At 39.8% G+C, this 13,539-nt stretch overlaps 2 protein-coding genes across 5 annotated transcripts; both read left to right on the top strand.

The window, feature by feature from the left end:
* Nucleotides 1-602: 602 nt before the first annotated feature.
* Nucleotides 603-5,424, top strand: LOC116204552 (pentatricopeptide repeat-containing protein At1g11710, mitochondrial). Of its 3 annotated transcripts, none has more exons than XM_031536696.1 (4): nt 604-3,674; nt 4,015-4,084; nt 4,303-4,460; nt 4,884-5,424. In XM_031536696.1, exon 1 carries the CDS (start codon nt 1,667-1,669, stop codon nt 3,650-3,652), a length of 1,986 nt encoding a protein of 661 aa, XP_031392556.1. In that variant the 5' UTR covers nt 604-1,666; the 3' UTR covers nt 3,653-3,674; nt 4,015-4,084; nt 4,303-4,460; nt 4,884-5,424. The 3 variants fall into 3 exon arrangements, with proteins under 3 accessions (XP_031392557.1, XP_031392556.1, XP_031392555.1); XM_031536695.1 differs by having other exon boundaries at nt 606-3,674; nt 4,015-4,110; XM_031536697.1 differs by lacking the exon at nt 4,015-4,084 and having other exon boundaries at nt 603-3,674.
* An 876-nt stretch (nt 5,425-6,300) lies between these two features.
* On the top strand, nt 6,301-11,288 carry LOC116205296 (probable beta-1,3-galactosyltransferase 2). Of its 2 annotated transcripts, none has more exons than XM_031537854.1 (11): nt 6,301-6,554; nt 7,360-7,456; nt 7,836-7,897; nt 7,989-8,200; nt 8,298-8,361; nt 9,116-9,188; nt 9,273-9,393; nt 9,810-9,897; nt 9,987-10,112; nt 10,385-10,494; nt 10,756-11,288. In XM_031537854.1, the coding sequence occupies exons 1-11, from the start codon at nt 6,436-6,438 to the stop codon at nt 10,902-10,904; spliced, it is 1,221 nt and encodes a 406-aa protein (XP_031393714.1). In that variant the 5' UTR covers nt 6,301-6,435; the 3' UTR covers nt 10,905-11,288. The 2 variants fall into 2 exon arrangements, with proteins under 2 accessions (XP_031393714.1, XP_031393713.1); XM_031537853.1 differs by having other exon boundaries at nt 6,303-6,554; nt 7,833-7,897.
* Nucleotides 11,289-13,539: the final 2,251 nt, after the last annotated feature.

Raw genomic sequence — 13,539 nt, 5'->3', positions numbered from 1 at the left:
GCAACGTATATCTATACTACTTCAAAAAGGAGAAAGACATTCATTTGTCTAACTTTCTATTTTATATTTTATCCCCATAATTTATATTATATTATTTAGAGACCGTTAAATTAAGAATAAAATTGTAAGTTTATACAAAAAATGAGAGTTATTACCTAAAATGGCCCATGGTTTATCCGTTTTGTCAAATTTATTATATACTTTTTTTTGATCAAATATATCCCATGGTTTACTTTTTACATCAAATCTATCATGGCGTTATTTTTTCCGTCAACATCTAACAGCCGTAATGAAGTGACATGCGGAGAGATAGTGGGCCACACTTGCCACGTGGGCGCCACGTCAGCACGACCGTTAGATGTCGACGAAAAAGATAACGCCGGGATAGATTTGATGCAAAAAGTAAACCGTGTGTTAAATTTGATAAAACGGATAAATCATGGGTCATTTTAGATAAATATCTAAAAAAAAACTGCCTAATATTCAACCTTTCTCTCTCCTCTCCTCTCCCCTCATCTCTCTCGCCCTCCTCTGCTCTCCTCTCTCTCCGCCACTCACTGAGGTTCTTGGTCAATTGGCTTTCCTCTGCTTTCTTTTTTTTTTTTTTTTTTTAACTTCAGAATTTATTTTCTTCTTCCAAATCAATCAAATTACGAAGAATTTAGGGGGAAAAAATCAAATGGTGTCGCATGTACAAGATTGGCGAGTTCAGATTTTGGCGAGTTTAGATATATGATGATTAAACGAAAAATGTGTGAATTCCGTGCGCAACGCGGGTAGGTGATCTAGTATAATATAGAAGGGATGCGTAAGGAATCCAGAAAAAGACACAAATACCCTTATCTAGAAGAAACCCTAGAAAATAGCCAGCGGCGATTGAAGGGGCAACCAAAAGCCAGCGGCTTTCAGTTTCACAGGAGCCTTCCCATTTCCGGCGTCCTCAACCGTTGCGAGTCCAGGCTTGGCCTTGCGACCTGTCTCCGTCGCCTCTCGTCCCGCTCCATCTCTCGCTCTTCTCTCTCTCTCTCTCTCTCTATCTCTGAAAATATGAGATTTTATGTTTCCAAGAGAGCTCAACAAGTCGATCGATCGATCGATTGATTTGCTCCTGGAGAAGTTATGACCGACGACTTTCACTGGATCGAGTCCAGATCTCGTTAGTCCATTTCCAAGAAGCTCTCATCGATTCAATTTGATGGGGGAAGCTCCGCACGACGGTTCAGCGGAGGGTGCCGGAGGCACGGCCACGACGGCGGCCGGTGAGGATAGGTGAAAGGTTCAGTGGCTTTTGTTGAAAATCGATACAATCCTAAGGGTAAGGGTGTAATTTAAATGTTGCCTTTTATTCCTTGTGAGCAAGGAATGGCCACGGAGCACTAACAAACAATAAGGAATGACTAATCTATGGGATACGGAATACCTGTTCTGGATACTTTCTTTGTGCAACCAAACCAAGGCATAGGCAGTCCGTATGGAATTTGACCCGGAATGAGAATACTCATTACTGGCTACCAAAGACGCTGTGAAGGCTCCTCTGCTCTGCTGTTCTTAACGCCGGCATCCGAGGCTCTTCTGTTCTCAGGTGAAAATGCTTGCTCTTGTTTCAGAGTAGTTAGCGGGGGGAAAGCGTTTTACTCTAAATAGGCCACAAGGACTTGAACGGTCTATGCTTTTGACCAACAGAGCTGCTCCTGTGATCCGAGCTTTCCACGCGGGCAAGCGTTTCTCCAACTTCAGCCCTCAGGACATTCTCCTGAGAACTGTTTGTCTCAGCTTAAGACAGCGAAAATGGAAATCTTTAGACCCGTTATTGCCGAGTCTGACGACTCCTCTGGTTGCCCACGTGGTTCGGGAGCTCCGAGACTCGCCCCAATTGGCGATGGAGTTCTACAGCTGGGTCCGGGAGAAGAAGGGCTTGGTGGGTCATTCTTTAGATTCTTGCTGCTGTCTGGTTCATGTGCTGGTCAGAGGAAGGAAGTTTGATGAGACACTAGTTCTCCTGAAGGAGTTGATATCCAGTAATGGGGTCTCCCCAGTTGAGATTTTGGAGGGATTGGTGAGGAGTTTCGAGTCATGTTGTTCGAGCATAGCTGCGCTTGATTCACTCGTTAGGGCTTGTACTCTTCTTGGGGATGCTGATGGAGCTTATGAAGTCATTATGAGGTCGAGAGTTATGGGGTTTCAGGTCACAGTTCATTCTTGGAACAACTTTTTGAACCATCTCTTGAAGGCAAATGATCTTGGTCGGTTTTGGAGGGTTTATGGGGAGATGGTCTCTTACAGGTATGTTGAGAATGTGAACTCTTTCAATTTGCTGATCTATGCTCTCTGCAGGGAATTCAAGCCTCATGAAGCGATATCGGTTTTTTATCGGATGCTGAAGTGTGGAACTTGGCCCAATGTTGTAACATTTAACATGATGATAGATGGAGCTTGTCGGGCAAATGAGATGGGACTTGCTGTCAAGATTCTTCGGAACATAGGAATTATGTCAAGAGATCTTGTTGGGCCCAATTTGGTCACATACAATTGTATAATTAATGGTTTCTGCAAGACCAGGAGGTTGAAATTGGCCAAGGATATATGCAGGGAAATGAATGATCTCGCCCTCGGTCCTAACTTGAGGACCTATGCAACCCTCGTTGATGGTTATTTAAGGAATGGGAATTCGGAGGAGGCATTTGGTTTGTGTGATGAGATGGTTGAAAAGGGACTCACGCCTAATGTAGTTGTTTACAATTCTTTAATCTATAGGCTTCATAGAGAAGGAAACACCAAAGACGCATCCTTCTTATTGTTTGACATGGTTGAAAGACAATTAAGCCCTGATTCATACACCCACTCAATTCTCTTAGAGGAGCTTTGTAGCAAGGGGTTCATGAATAAAGCTCTAATGCTTCACAGTCAGGTCCTAGAGGAGAAACTCGTGGTGGACAATGTCCCGCACAATGTGCTTATAAAGTACCTTTGCAGGAGCAAGCAAATTTCAGGGGCTAAGCAACTTCTATGCAGTATGTTTGTTCGTGGTCTGATTCCTGACCTTGTTACTTATAGTACTTTAATTGATGGGTACTTGAAGGAGGGCGATTTAGCAAATGCTCTTACCATCTACCACACAATGGTCAATCTGGAGAAAAGTCCCAACTTAGTAGTGTACAACTCGTTTGTGAATGGTTTCTGCAAGATGGGCTTATTAGACCTTTCGCATGTTATGGCGAATTTGCTGTCCAAAATGGGCATGTATGACACAATAACTTTCAACACTCTGTTGAATGGGTATCTTTTGAGTGGGAATGCCAAGGGGGTATGTGACTTGGTCTCAAAATTGGGGAAGTTTGGGAGCGTAGCAAATGTAGTCACTTACAATACATTGATAAATTTCATGTGCAAGTGTGGGTGCATTTCAGAGGCAAAGAAACTCGTTGAGGTGATGGTCCATCGAGGAATAGTGCCGGATGCAGTCACTTATACTACTCTTATCATGAGTTCCCTTAAAAGAACTTCCAGTCCAGAAGAAGTGATTGACTTACATGACTTCATGGTGCTGAAGGGAGTTGTTCCCGTCAAGCATACATATCAAACAGCTGTGAAGCCGTTCCTTGCTCAGCAAGTTATGCCTCCTGATGTCAGCAACGAATATGACAGAAAGTGAAATGTTTGAGAAAACAATCTTGGTATGTACTGCTGGAAATATAGAACCATGAAGTTGCATCCATGACCTTGTAGTCTTAAGTTCAATTCCCATGTTTTTCCTCTCCCTTGGTAACCTGATAAATGTCATGCAGTTTAGTCCACGATATAATATTGAACTTCTTTGTCAATTTTAGATGTAGATCCCTTTAAACTGCGTGCAAAATGGAAAAAAATATATAGCTTTTCTCCAAAACTTGCAATGTTCTCTTCTCTTCTTGTTAGATATTTGTTTACCCTAGTTTTCATGTGTCAATGGAAAGTTCCTTGAATTTCTTGTATTATATACTTTGGAAATAAGGATTTCCTTCTGCAACTTGATAGGTGAGAGATTAAATACAATACGGAAGGTAGCGGGTAGTACCCTCTCCACTGAAAGAATCCATTGACAAGGGTGAGAAAAGTTGTGGTAAAAAAAGGGTGAGAAAAGTTGCCGCTTTACCTCTTATCACCCTGTCCATTTTTAGAAGGGTTGCCTTTTCTAGATCATGAGCATGAATCGATGCTAACACACATTGATTTTAGAAACAACTACAGATATTCCCTGCTTTAAAATAAAACAAAAAGGACAAAAGAGACGAAACTTTTATTCCATTTCATGCTATGTTGTAGGGTACTGGCGCCAGGGATGATGGAACAAGATACGAGTTAGAAGGCAATTTTGCAGCTGTTTCACCCCTGCAAATTTAAGCATCTGGTGATCCTGATTCTTGACTCTCTGTGTCAAGTGCTGACTTTTCTGGGGTAAAGCTCTGGAGAAACCAATGAAGGTGTGAGAGAATCTTTAATTTGTATGATAACAAAGTTTTATAAAATCTTATCGTTATGGCTGTTGTTCTGAGCAATGATTTCCAAATCAGTTTAGAAGCCATTTTCTAGGCGGGAAAGTTTTTGTTTTTGGTCATTAAGCAGGAAACTTGAAGATGCTATTAGCTTATTTTATTTGTCCAAGCAGCAAATGAATCTATGTCATTTGAATTATAAGATGGTTGGTTAAAAGTTGGAGATTAACATACATTTGAAGTGAGGTAAGACCTGTAAACTCTTTGTGATTACTCAAGGTTATACATGTTTAACTTGTCCGCTGATGTAAGACTATTGCCCTGACGTAAGCCCTCTTTGTTGAATAGATTTTTTGAATGCATTTGTTCATATGATTTGATGTCTATATTATTTCATGGAACTTTATGCAGGCGGCTGGGCGGTTGGTCCTCGAGGAGACTGGCAGCCCTTCCTCATGTGTGAGACCAACTAGCCTGCAATCATTTGGACCCAATGTTCTTATGAAGTCGAGCCTTACATCTGAACTACAGAAGAAACGGAGCAAGATATGGCTTCAATTTGGTTGAACTTGAAGAGTGCTGCCGCTGAAATTTCTGTACCCTCTCATTTCAGTAGATATTGCAGGAAGATGGTGGATCCATTCCTGGTTCTTTGTCGTAGTCTAGTACCTCTTATCAGGAAATCTTGATAGCAGGCATGCAGAATTAATGCGGATTTGGACACGGATCGGCTGTGGATAGCAGTATGAAGCAGAGGATTGGTCTGAGCTCGAGTTTGTATAGTTGTGGAGATAGCAGTATTCTTCTATGTACAACATGGCGCAATGAAAGCACAGATATCAAATAAACTAATGCCCCATTCTGTTGCGAGGAACACGAAAATAGTCTTGACTTGCATTTTTCATTTGGTGTAAACCTCCGAAATCAATGAAATTCATTTTGGTTCGAGTAAGAAAATTTTGTTATAATCTTGGGAAAATGACATGTTAAAGAAATCTTCATAACCATCTTTTATTGATTTCGATGGACCCAAAGTGGTCCATGAGCGGTGACTGTCATCACTGAAGGAAAGAGGATCCTGCCGATCTTATAAGACAGCAGACCGCGATCAACACCACTAGCCACCGGGAATAGCGGAGAAATCCACCGAGATTGCCGGAGGCAGCTACGGTAACGGGCTATCTCCAAACGCTGGTAGAGCCAAGTAGTGGCTTGTTCTGGTTGATTTGAGATTAGACTCCTCTCTAGTCAACTTTGTCCAGATCACGGAAATTTTTGTTACTGAACCTTTGACGATCATATAGACTTATCAATGTTTAATTGTTTTAATTTCCTCCGAGATTGTACGAGTCGTGATGCGGGTGTCAACTATCGGAGTTGTAAAAGTTGTTGGTCACACCAAAAGGGTTTATTACAAGAGTATTACAGTACGTAATTGATATATGTTTCTAAGTAGAATAAACACGTGCATTGTACATAAAAATAAGAATTTTTATCAAAGACAAACGACTTTATCGGAGATTCAAGAATTGGGGGACCATATTGAATAATCATCACACAAAGTTTTAAGGGATCATTAATGAACCTTCCAGCAACCGTTAAACTGTTTTTTCGACATTAATCATTAATAAACCTTCCAGCATTTAACCAAACGGTTACTCTCTCCGCTTTGGCCCCATGGCCAATTGGACATGGCATTGGCCCCTCTCTGTCTCTTTCCTCTGCTGTCTGTCTGACTGACTGACTGACAGGGGTTGGGTCGGGTATAAAACAGAGATTGCCCACCTAATTTTGAGGTTTTTTGCAACAATTTATACAAGAAAAAACAACACAAACGTATTTGATATTTCTCTTCTTGTTGGGTCTTATTTTCTTTATTTATTTTTTTTTTCTCCCCCTCTTGGGTTTTTGAGGATGCGAAAGCAGCACAGTTGAAGAAGGGAGGAAGGTGGGGGGGAAGAAAATGTCGGCCAAGAGCAGGGGAACTGCAGCTGAGTCAACTCCGAGGAGCGGGATGTCTCGGAGCTTGTCCTTCTTCCTCTATCTCTGCTGCTTCTTCGCCGGCATGTTCTTCACCAACAGGTAAATGCAATGGCTTCCTCTTTCATGGGGTTCCTATTGATTTTCTTCACTTGCTGTTCCTTTCTATTTTGCTCTCTCTTTAGTGGGGTTTTGCTTTAGTTTAGTACGTTGTTCTTCTCTGGGAAGGATGTAAGGAACTTATTAGGAAATGAAGAATGCCCATTTTGCATCTTATTGCAGAATAGATGTCTTGATGCTAGGGAAAAAAAAAATTTGAACTATTATATCCTATCAAAGGGTGTGAAAGGGTGATTGATACACTTAATTAGCACGATTGACAGGCAGTTGGCCGCGGTCTTAGAACATAGGTTCGTTTCAGGGGGTCTTAAAAGTGTAACGACCCGCTTTGTTCAATTTCTTTCTCTAATGTTCGGATCCAGAATTGGAATAACTTGAACAATCTTGTGGAATCATGGGTCTGTGTTGTTCCAGAGAGTGCCCTCCGGCATTTACTTTGTTATTGATGCTTGAGAAAATTGTTCAATTTCATTTTGAACCTTCCTTTTCAAATTTTTTTGATTGCACATAGTTCTTGCATCACCGAGTCAAATTATAGCTGACAATATAAATTAGAAGCCAAGCTACAGTACATGCAACTCTTCCTAAATGGGGATAGCATAGCATGATGCTTGCAAGTTCCGGACTTTAGATTTTGGATATTAGGTGAAATGTTAGCAGTCGGTATCTTAGTGCGTATGATTCCTATACTGCTTTATCTCTAAGCTTTTCTGTTCCGATGAATCGATGATAAGATATTTTCATTCTTGAAATATTTCAATGTTTTTTATTAATTGATGTTTTGTAGGATGTGGACAATGCCTTCACTTGACGGTATTGAGAGGAACTTGGATGCAAAATTCAAGCACGAAACCGTGGTCTCTGAGGATCATGATTCATATCCAGTGAGTTCATGTAATTCTGAGACTCCAACTTTAGCTGGTTGTCCATTGTATTGAGAAATTTCTAATGCATTTATGTAGCCAACTCTTCATCAGGATGTCAGCTGTTGCCATATTTGTTAGAAGTTGAAACAAGAGAAATATTTTGTTTATAATATTCACAGTGATGAAATTACATGTTACTTATTTGATAACACTTTTTTTTTTGTCTCTGTGTGTGTGTGTCAGGGTTCCTCTGGAATTGTATTTATATATGGCTAATAATTAATTCAATTTTTGTTTTATGATCAAAATTTTCTTTGTACTTCCCTTATTGCTCTTTCAACAATATTAATTCCCCCCTCCCTCTTTTACCTATTACACTTACTTTGGCCTCTAGAAGAAGGCAGTTGTACGGACTGATGATGGCCTAGAGGAAACATCAGAGCTTACAAATGTCATAGAGTACGCTGCACCATCACTTCTTTGGTTTAGATTTTCCTCTAATAAAAACCAACCATTTCAACATCAGAGTAAATATATTGTTGCTTTATAGGCCACTGGATCAGACGATTTTGGACCTCGAGAGAAAGTTAGCTGCTGCTAGGGCACAGCAAGAGGCTACGTCGACTGGCTCTCCATTGTCAGGAAGCTCGAAAATTGTCCGTTCAACATCAAAACATAAATATTTTATGGTTGTAGGAATCAATACTTCCTTCAGGAGCAGGAAACGAAGAGATTCCATTCGTGCAACTTGGATGCCTGAAGGTGCTCGATCGACCTCACTTATTTGTTGTCTCCTCTCTCTTATGTTACTGTAGGTAGTTCATCTTTGCATTGTCATGAGACTGTATGGGAACAACAGGTGAGACAAGAAAGAAGCTGGAGAAGGAGAAGGGCATAGTTCTGCGCTTTGTCATTGGTCACAGGTTAGATTCATTTCCCAAGCTGTTCATTCTGATCTACTGACTTTTAGGTAAACAAAACTGGCTTTTGAACGCATGGAATCCAGATGTTAATGTTTTCATTTGAATATAACGCCTGCAAATGTTGTGAATTAGTTGATAAGTTTGTTGCCCCCTGATGGTAGTTTTTTTTTCCTCCCTCCCTCTAGTCTACGTCTACTAAAATCTACTTCAATTAGTAGACCGGGTAGATGGTAATAACCGGCTTGGACTGTGAAAGATATGATTTTATGCTTCTTCGTGACAAGTCTTTGTTGAGACATGACATTGCCCTTCTTTCTTGTCTATCTTAAATTAATTGATGCTGGTGGATATTTTTTGAAAATGACTACTTTATTGAATCGGAAACATTATATTATTGTTTACAATTCCAGTAGATAGCAGTTAGAACATGAATTGGTGATTAATGATGCTTACTGGCAATATTAGGTTGAAGACTAATGTCATGTTTGTTATAAAACAATGAATTGCTGCACAAAATAGATATGCTACTTACTGTACCCTCTCTCTTTTTTTCCGTTATAAAGGAGGCTCAAAGTCTAGTATAATGAAAGAGAAATCCTAAATAAATAATAAAGAGATACGGATAGTCCCACTAGGTATCGAACCTATGAACTCTAGATCAACAGGCGAGGGCGTGCGCTACTGCGTTGCGTCCTCTTTTGATTACCGTACCTTTTTGGATTACATGCTATTTACTCTACCTTTTTGTCATCAGTGCGAGTCCTGGCGGTATTCTCGATAAAGCTATAGAAGCGGAGGACATGATGCATGGGGACTTCTTGAGACTGGTAAACATTCATTTTTTCTTTTACTTTTGGTTAATCCATGTGTGCATAAATAAGCTCTATTTTGTCTTTGTATCGTGTGAGCAGGAGCATGTTGAGGGTTACCATGAATTATCGGGCAAGACAAAGACCTACTTCGCCACTGCGGTCTCTTTATGGGATGCAGAGTTTTATGTTAAGGTTGATGATGATATTCACGTAAACTTAGGTAAGCATGACAATCTTGCGATCTTCATGGCGGACATGTAGCTTATGAGAAACCCATCAAAAAAAGAAAAATCTTAGTTTAATTTGCACATGTCAATGCAATTGGACTTGATCATGGGTCGTGCTGCATTCGCACCAACCTTTTCCAGGGCACGCCTTAGACTGGTGCAGCCTGTGGTCAGGCCCAGATTGTTGTCCATGCCTGTCCAATTGAAAATGTCAAAATCCAGTACGGTAAATATACAAGACAATGATCTTTGTGGTTTTAGTAATCTGTAGTGTCCAATTTGCGAAGTGTCCGATATGAATGCCATTTGTCCTCCTTTTTACGTCAAATCATTGGACAAGATGAACTCACAAGCCCGTCAAAAGTTAATTATGCATTCTTGCTAGTTGATGTTACTCTACTTGCCACAGCTACGCTCGGAATGATTTTATCTAGCCACCGCAGGAAATCTCGTGTGTATATAGGCTGCATGAAGTCTGGTCCCGTTCTTGCTCAAAAGTAAGAAACTCAACATTTTCCAGTCAATAAAAAAACTTGATAGAGATGATTAATTATTGGAAATATCTAAAAATTCTTTTTTCAAACAGGGGAGTGAGGTACCATGAGCCTGAGTATTGGAAATTTGGTGCCGTAGGGAACAGGTATTTCCGCCATGCTACGGGACAGTTGTATGCAATCTCAAAAGATCTGGCGACTTACATATCTGTTAACCAGTAAGTTTCCAACCTGTTCTGAGTATCTGAAGCATCGAGGCTGACTTTTTACTGGTTTTGATTAAGTACTGCCAATAATTTTTTTAATTATTGATATCATTCTGATGGATATAATTAGGGAATATTTAGATGATCTGCTTGACTATCAACAACACAGTGCGAAATTATTATCTTTCTTTTAGAAGTTGTACGTGGAATGGCTTCTTGAATTGGGCTTATTTAGTTTACTAAGTTGCTGCTTTGATTTCTACCTTTGGCACGATAATTACCAGGAACTTGTTGCACAAATACGCCAACGAAGATGTCTCGCTCGGCTCTTGGTTCATTGGCTTAGATGTTGAGCATGTGCATGATAGAAGATTCTGCTGCGGCACTCCACCAGGTAAAAGAATCTGAATCTGGCATAACTCTTGCACCGAAAAGACTTTATGAATCACCACAATTTATTGTTATTAGTCTTATTAACACTCACAAGAGATTGAGAGCACTAAACTTCTTGTGATTGATCTCATCTGAAGAATCTCTTGTAAAGGCCGCCTAGGCAATGATTTTCCGTGTTCAACAAGGATCAATATCGGTCTCAAAGGATTTGACTAATGATTGTGGGAATCTCTCTTTTCTTTTGTTGTCTGTTTTGCTGCAGATTGTGAATATAGGGCTCAAGCGGGCTCCACATGTGCTGCTTCTTTCGACTGGCGATGTAGCGGCATATGCAATTCCAGCTTTAGAATTATGGAAGTTCACGAGCGGTGTAAAGAGGGCGAGGATGCCCTTTGGTCCTCGAGCTTTTGAAAAGTTGGGTGAAATTGGAATGTTGGAGTGAAAGAGAGAAAGCCCACACCAACATGATGGGATCAAGAGGTGAAGCCCTCGACCCTTTCAGATTTCCAGGGAAATCCAAGCTCGAGTGCTGGTAAAGGACAGAGGCAGAAAGTTTCCCTCAAAATATATACAAGTCGTTAGTGATCATAATCACAAGGTTCTTACGCTGGGGTAGCCACAAACGAGGTTCTTGTACAAATCTTCGCGAGGCCTCTGCTTCCCTGACTATACGAATGATCTTATTTACTGGCTAGCAATTCTTGTTAATTGGGCTTCTCTTTGATTGATAATCAATTTCAATTGATGTGTCGTGGCAATAGCAATTGAGAACTCGTGGATCGACTGTTGATTTCATGGCCTTTATAGAGTCTAGCATCCAATGATTTCCGCGTCGAAAATATTTATGGGTTAAGAATAGTCAAAGATGACGACCCCTTTGTGTTGATTGTGATTGATCCTTCCACCCCAAGTAAACTAAAATTGGATCATATAACAACGGAATAAATATGCAGAAAATGACTATATTCTGCATCCTAGAAATATAATTTGTCAACATCAGCTGAATTGGCTCCTCGATGTTTCTCGGAATTTCCGAGGAAACTTCGCTGCGAGGTTCTACTTCCTATATATATGGAGCATTTGCAGGATCATTCATATTCTCAAGCAACAAAAGAAACAGTCATTAATTCTCGCTAAGCTAAGCTGAATTCATTCATTCAGACATTCTTCTTCTCTTATCTCAGTAATAGAACACTAATACTCGATCCATGGCTCTGTTCTCCAACTTATTCTGGGGCTGCTTCTCCGATGCCAATAGCTCGAGGAAAAGAGTTAGATCTGTCGATGAAGCAGAAGGCAACAGCCTCTCGCACAACTGCAACAGAGTTACTGAAGAGGATTCAAAACCTTCGAAGAGCAGCTCGACAAAGAGGAAGTCTCCTCCTATTCCGGTTGCTTACTTCCCCATGGGGTCCCGGCCTTCCCTCTTGTAGCTACCAGCTATCTCGAGTCCTCTCTAAATGCCGGAGGGATTGATTGTCTCTTGTAGCAAAGTCCTTTATTCGTGGCAATAATTTTCTATAACGTGCAGTACTATTAATTCATTTCTAAGCTAATTGAACCACACCTTCTTTGCGCCGGAAAAGATTTGTTCAGTCACAAATGGCTTCCTCGGTCCTCAAAATGCAGAAGCGCAAGATCTTCATATGTATTTTCAGTCGATATCATTACTTGCAAGCTATGTACTTCACATCTCAGCTCCTGCATGCCCTCGAACATGAATTAGTCCGAGAAAGCCTCACGCTGGTCTAACCATAACAGGAAGGCACCACTGCAGCCAGAGTCGTCGCACCAGATCACACTGCGTTGAACAACAACTATCCTGATCAAATGTTTTCCATCGTATGTCAAGTTGGTTGAAGAAGTGTCGAGATAGCAACAATAAGTAGGAAATAATGTCGGTAATGAGCAAATTGGACAGCTGAGGGCTCTTCGTGATGATTCGATAGACGAATCATCTCAAAATAAACCCCCTTTCTGCTAAACTGTGTGAGCAATGTCCAATCTCTTAACATGGTATCTTGATCAACTCTTAATAGTGCGTCGTCCAATGTAACGTCAAATTTCTAATTTTGTCACCTGAGACATAATGTGTTTGGTTTTAGAGTTGAGTTGAATTTTAATTTTAATTGATTTGTAATGATTGTGATGTTGAATTATGAGAAAAAGTGTGAAAAAGTAATGAATAGTTAAAAAAAGTAACGATTATATTGTTAAATTGTAAAAAAAGTAATGATTAGTTGAAAGAATTTATTATTAAAAATTGAATTGAATGGTTAAAAAATTGAAGAAAAATAAAAAGTAATAATTGTGTTGTTGACTTTTATTATATAGTGAGTAGAGTTAAAAATTAGAGTTAAAATCTTAAAATCAGATTGTGAAATCAAACGGGTATACAACGACCAAATGCAGATGATATTTGGTGGAGAGATCGATTCGAACTTGCTTGCAATGCAAGCAAACCTTTTGGTAATGTAACTGTTTACCAAAGTTTTCGGTCTGTGCCACGTGGTATCTACAAGTCTTTTAAGGGCCCCATTTTATTTGGGTTAGAGTCCGATCGGCCTATTAAGGAATAACACTCTCTCGATCATGGATTTTATCTATTTACAATATTCGAACTCGAGACTTGAGAGACCTTGGGAACTTATCATATATTAATTAGGTCATTTTAACTTAGGGTGTTAGTTTTGTTAATGCAATTATGATAAATTGGAAAAAGGAATAAAAACATAGGACTCGTATCTGAGTCAGTCTTGGTATCACATACGATAATAAGGGATAACTCCAACCGTCATAACAATAGTTTGGGGACATAATATTGATAATAACTTTGGAAATAAATAGCCGAATTTATGAGATTTTATAATTAGGATACCGATTAAGTCGAAAATCACAGTTTATTTTAATTATTAAGTGATTTTTAATTTAATAGATCTCCGATTTCTTCCAACAGTTCTTCTTTCCTCCTCCATTTTATTCAAAATTAATCAACAACTTAAGCATTACCTTATCCATCGATTTTAGTGAAAAAAATCACAAACAA

Source organism: Punica granatum, chromosome 4 (genome assembly GCF_007655135.1).
Source record: "Punica granatum isolate Tunisia-2019 chromosome 4, ASM765513v2, whole genome shotgun sequence".
Lineage (NCBI taxonomy): Eukaryota > Viridiplantae > Streptophyta > Magnoliopsida > Myrtales > Lythraceae > Punica > Punica granatum.
This window is presented reverse-complemented; position numbering and strand designations above follow the sequence as displayed.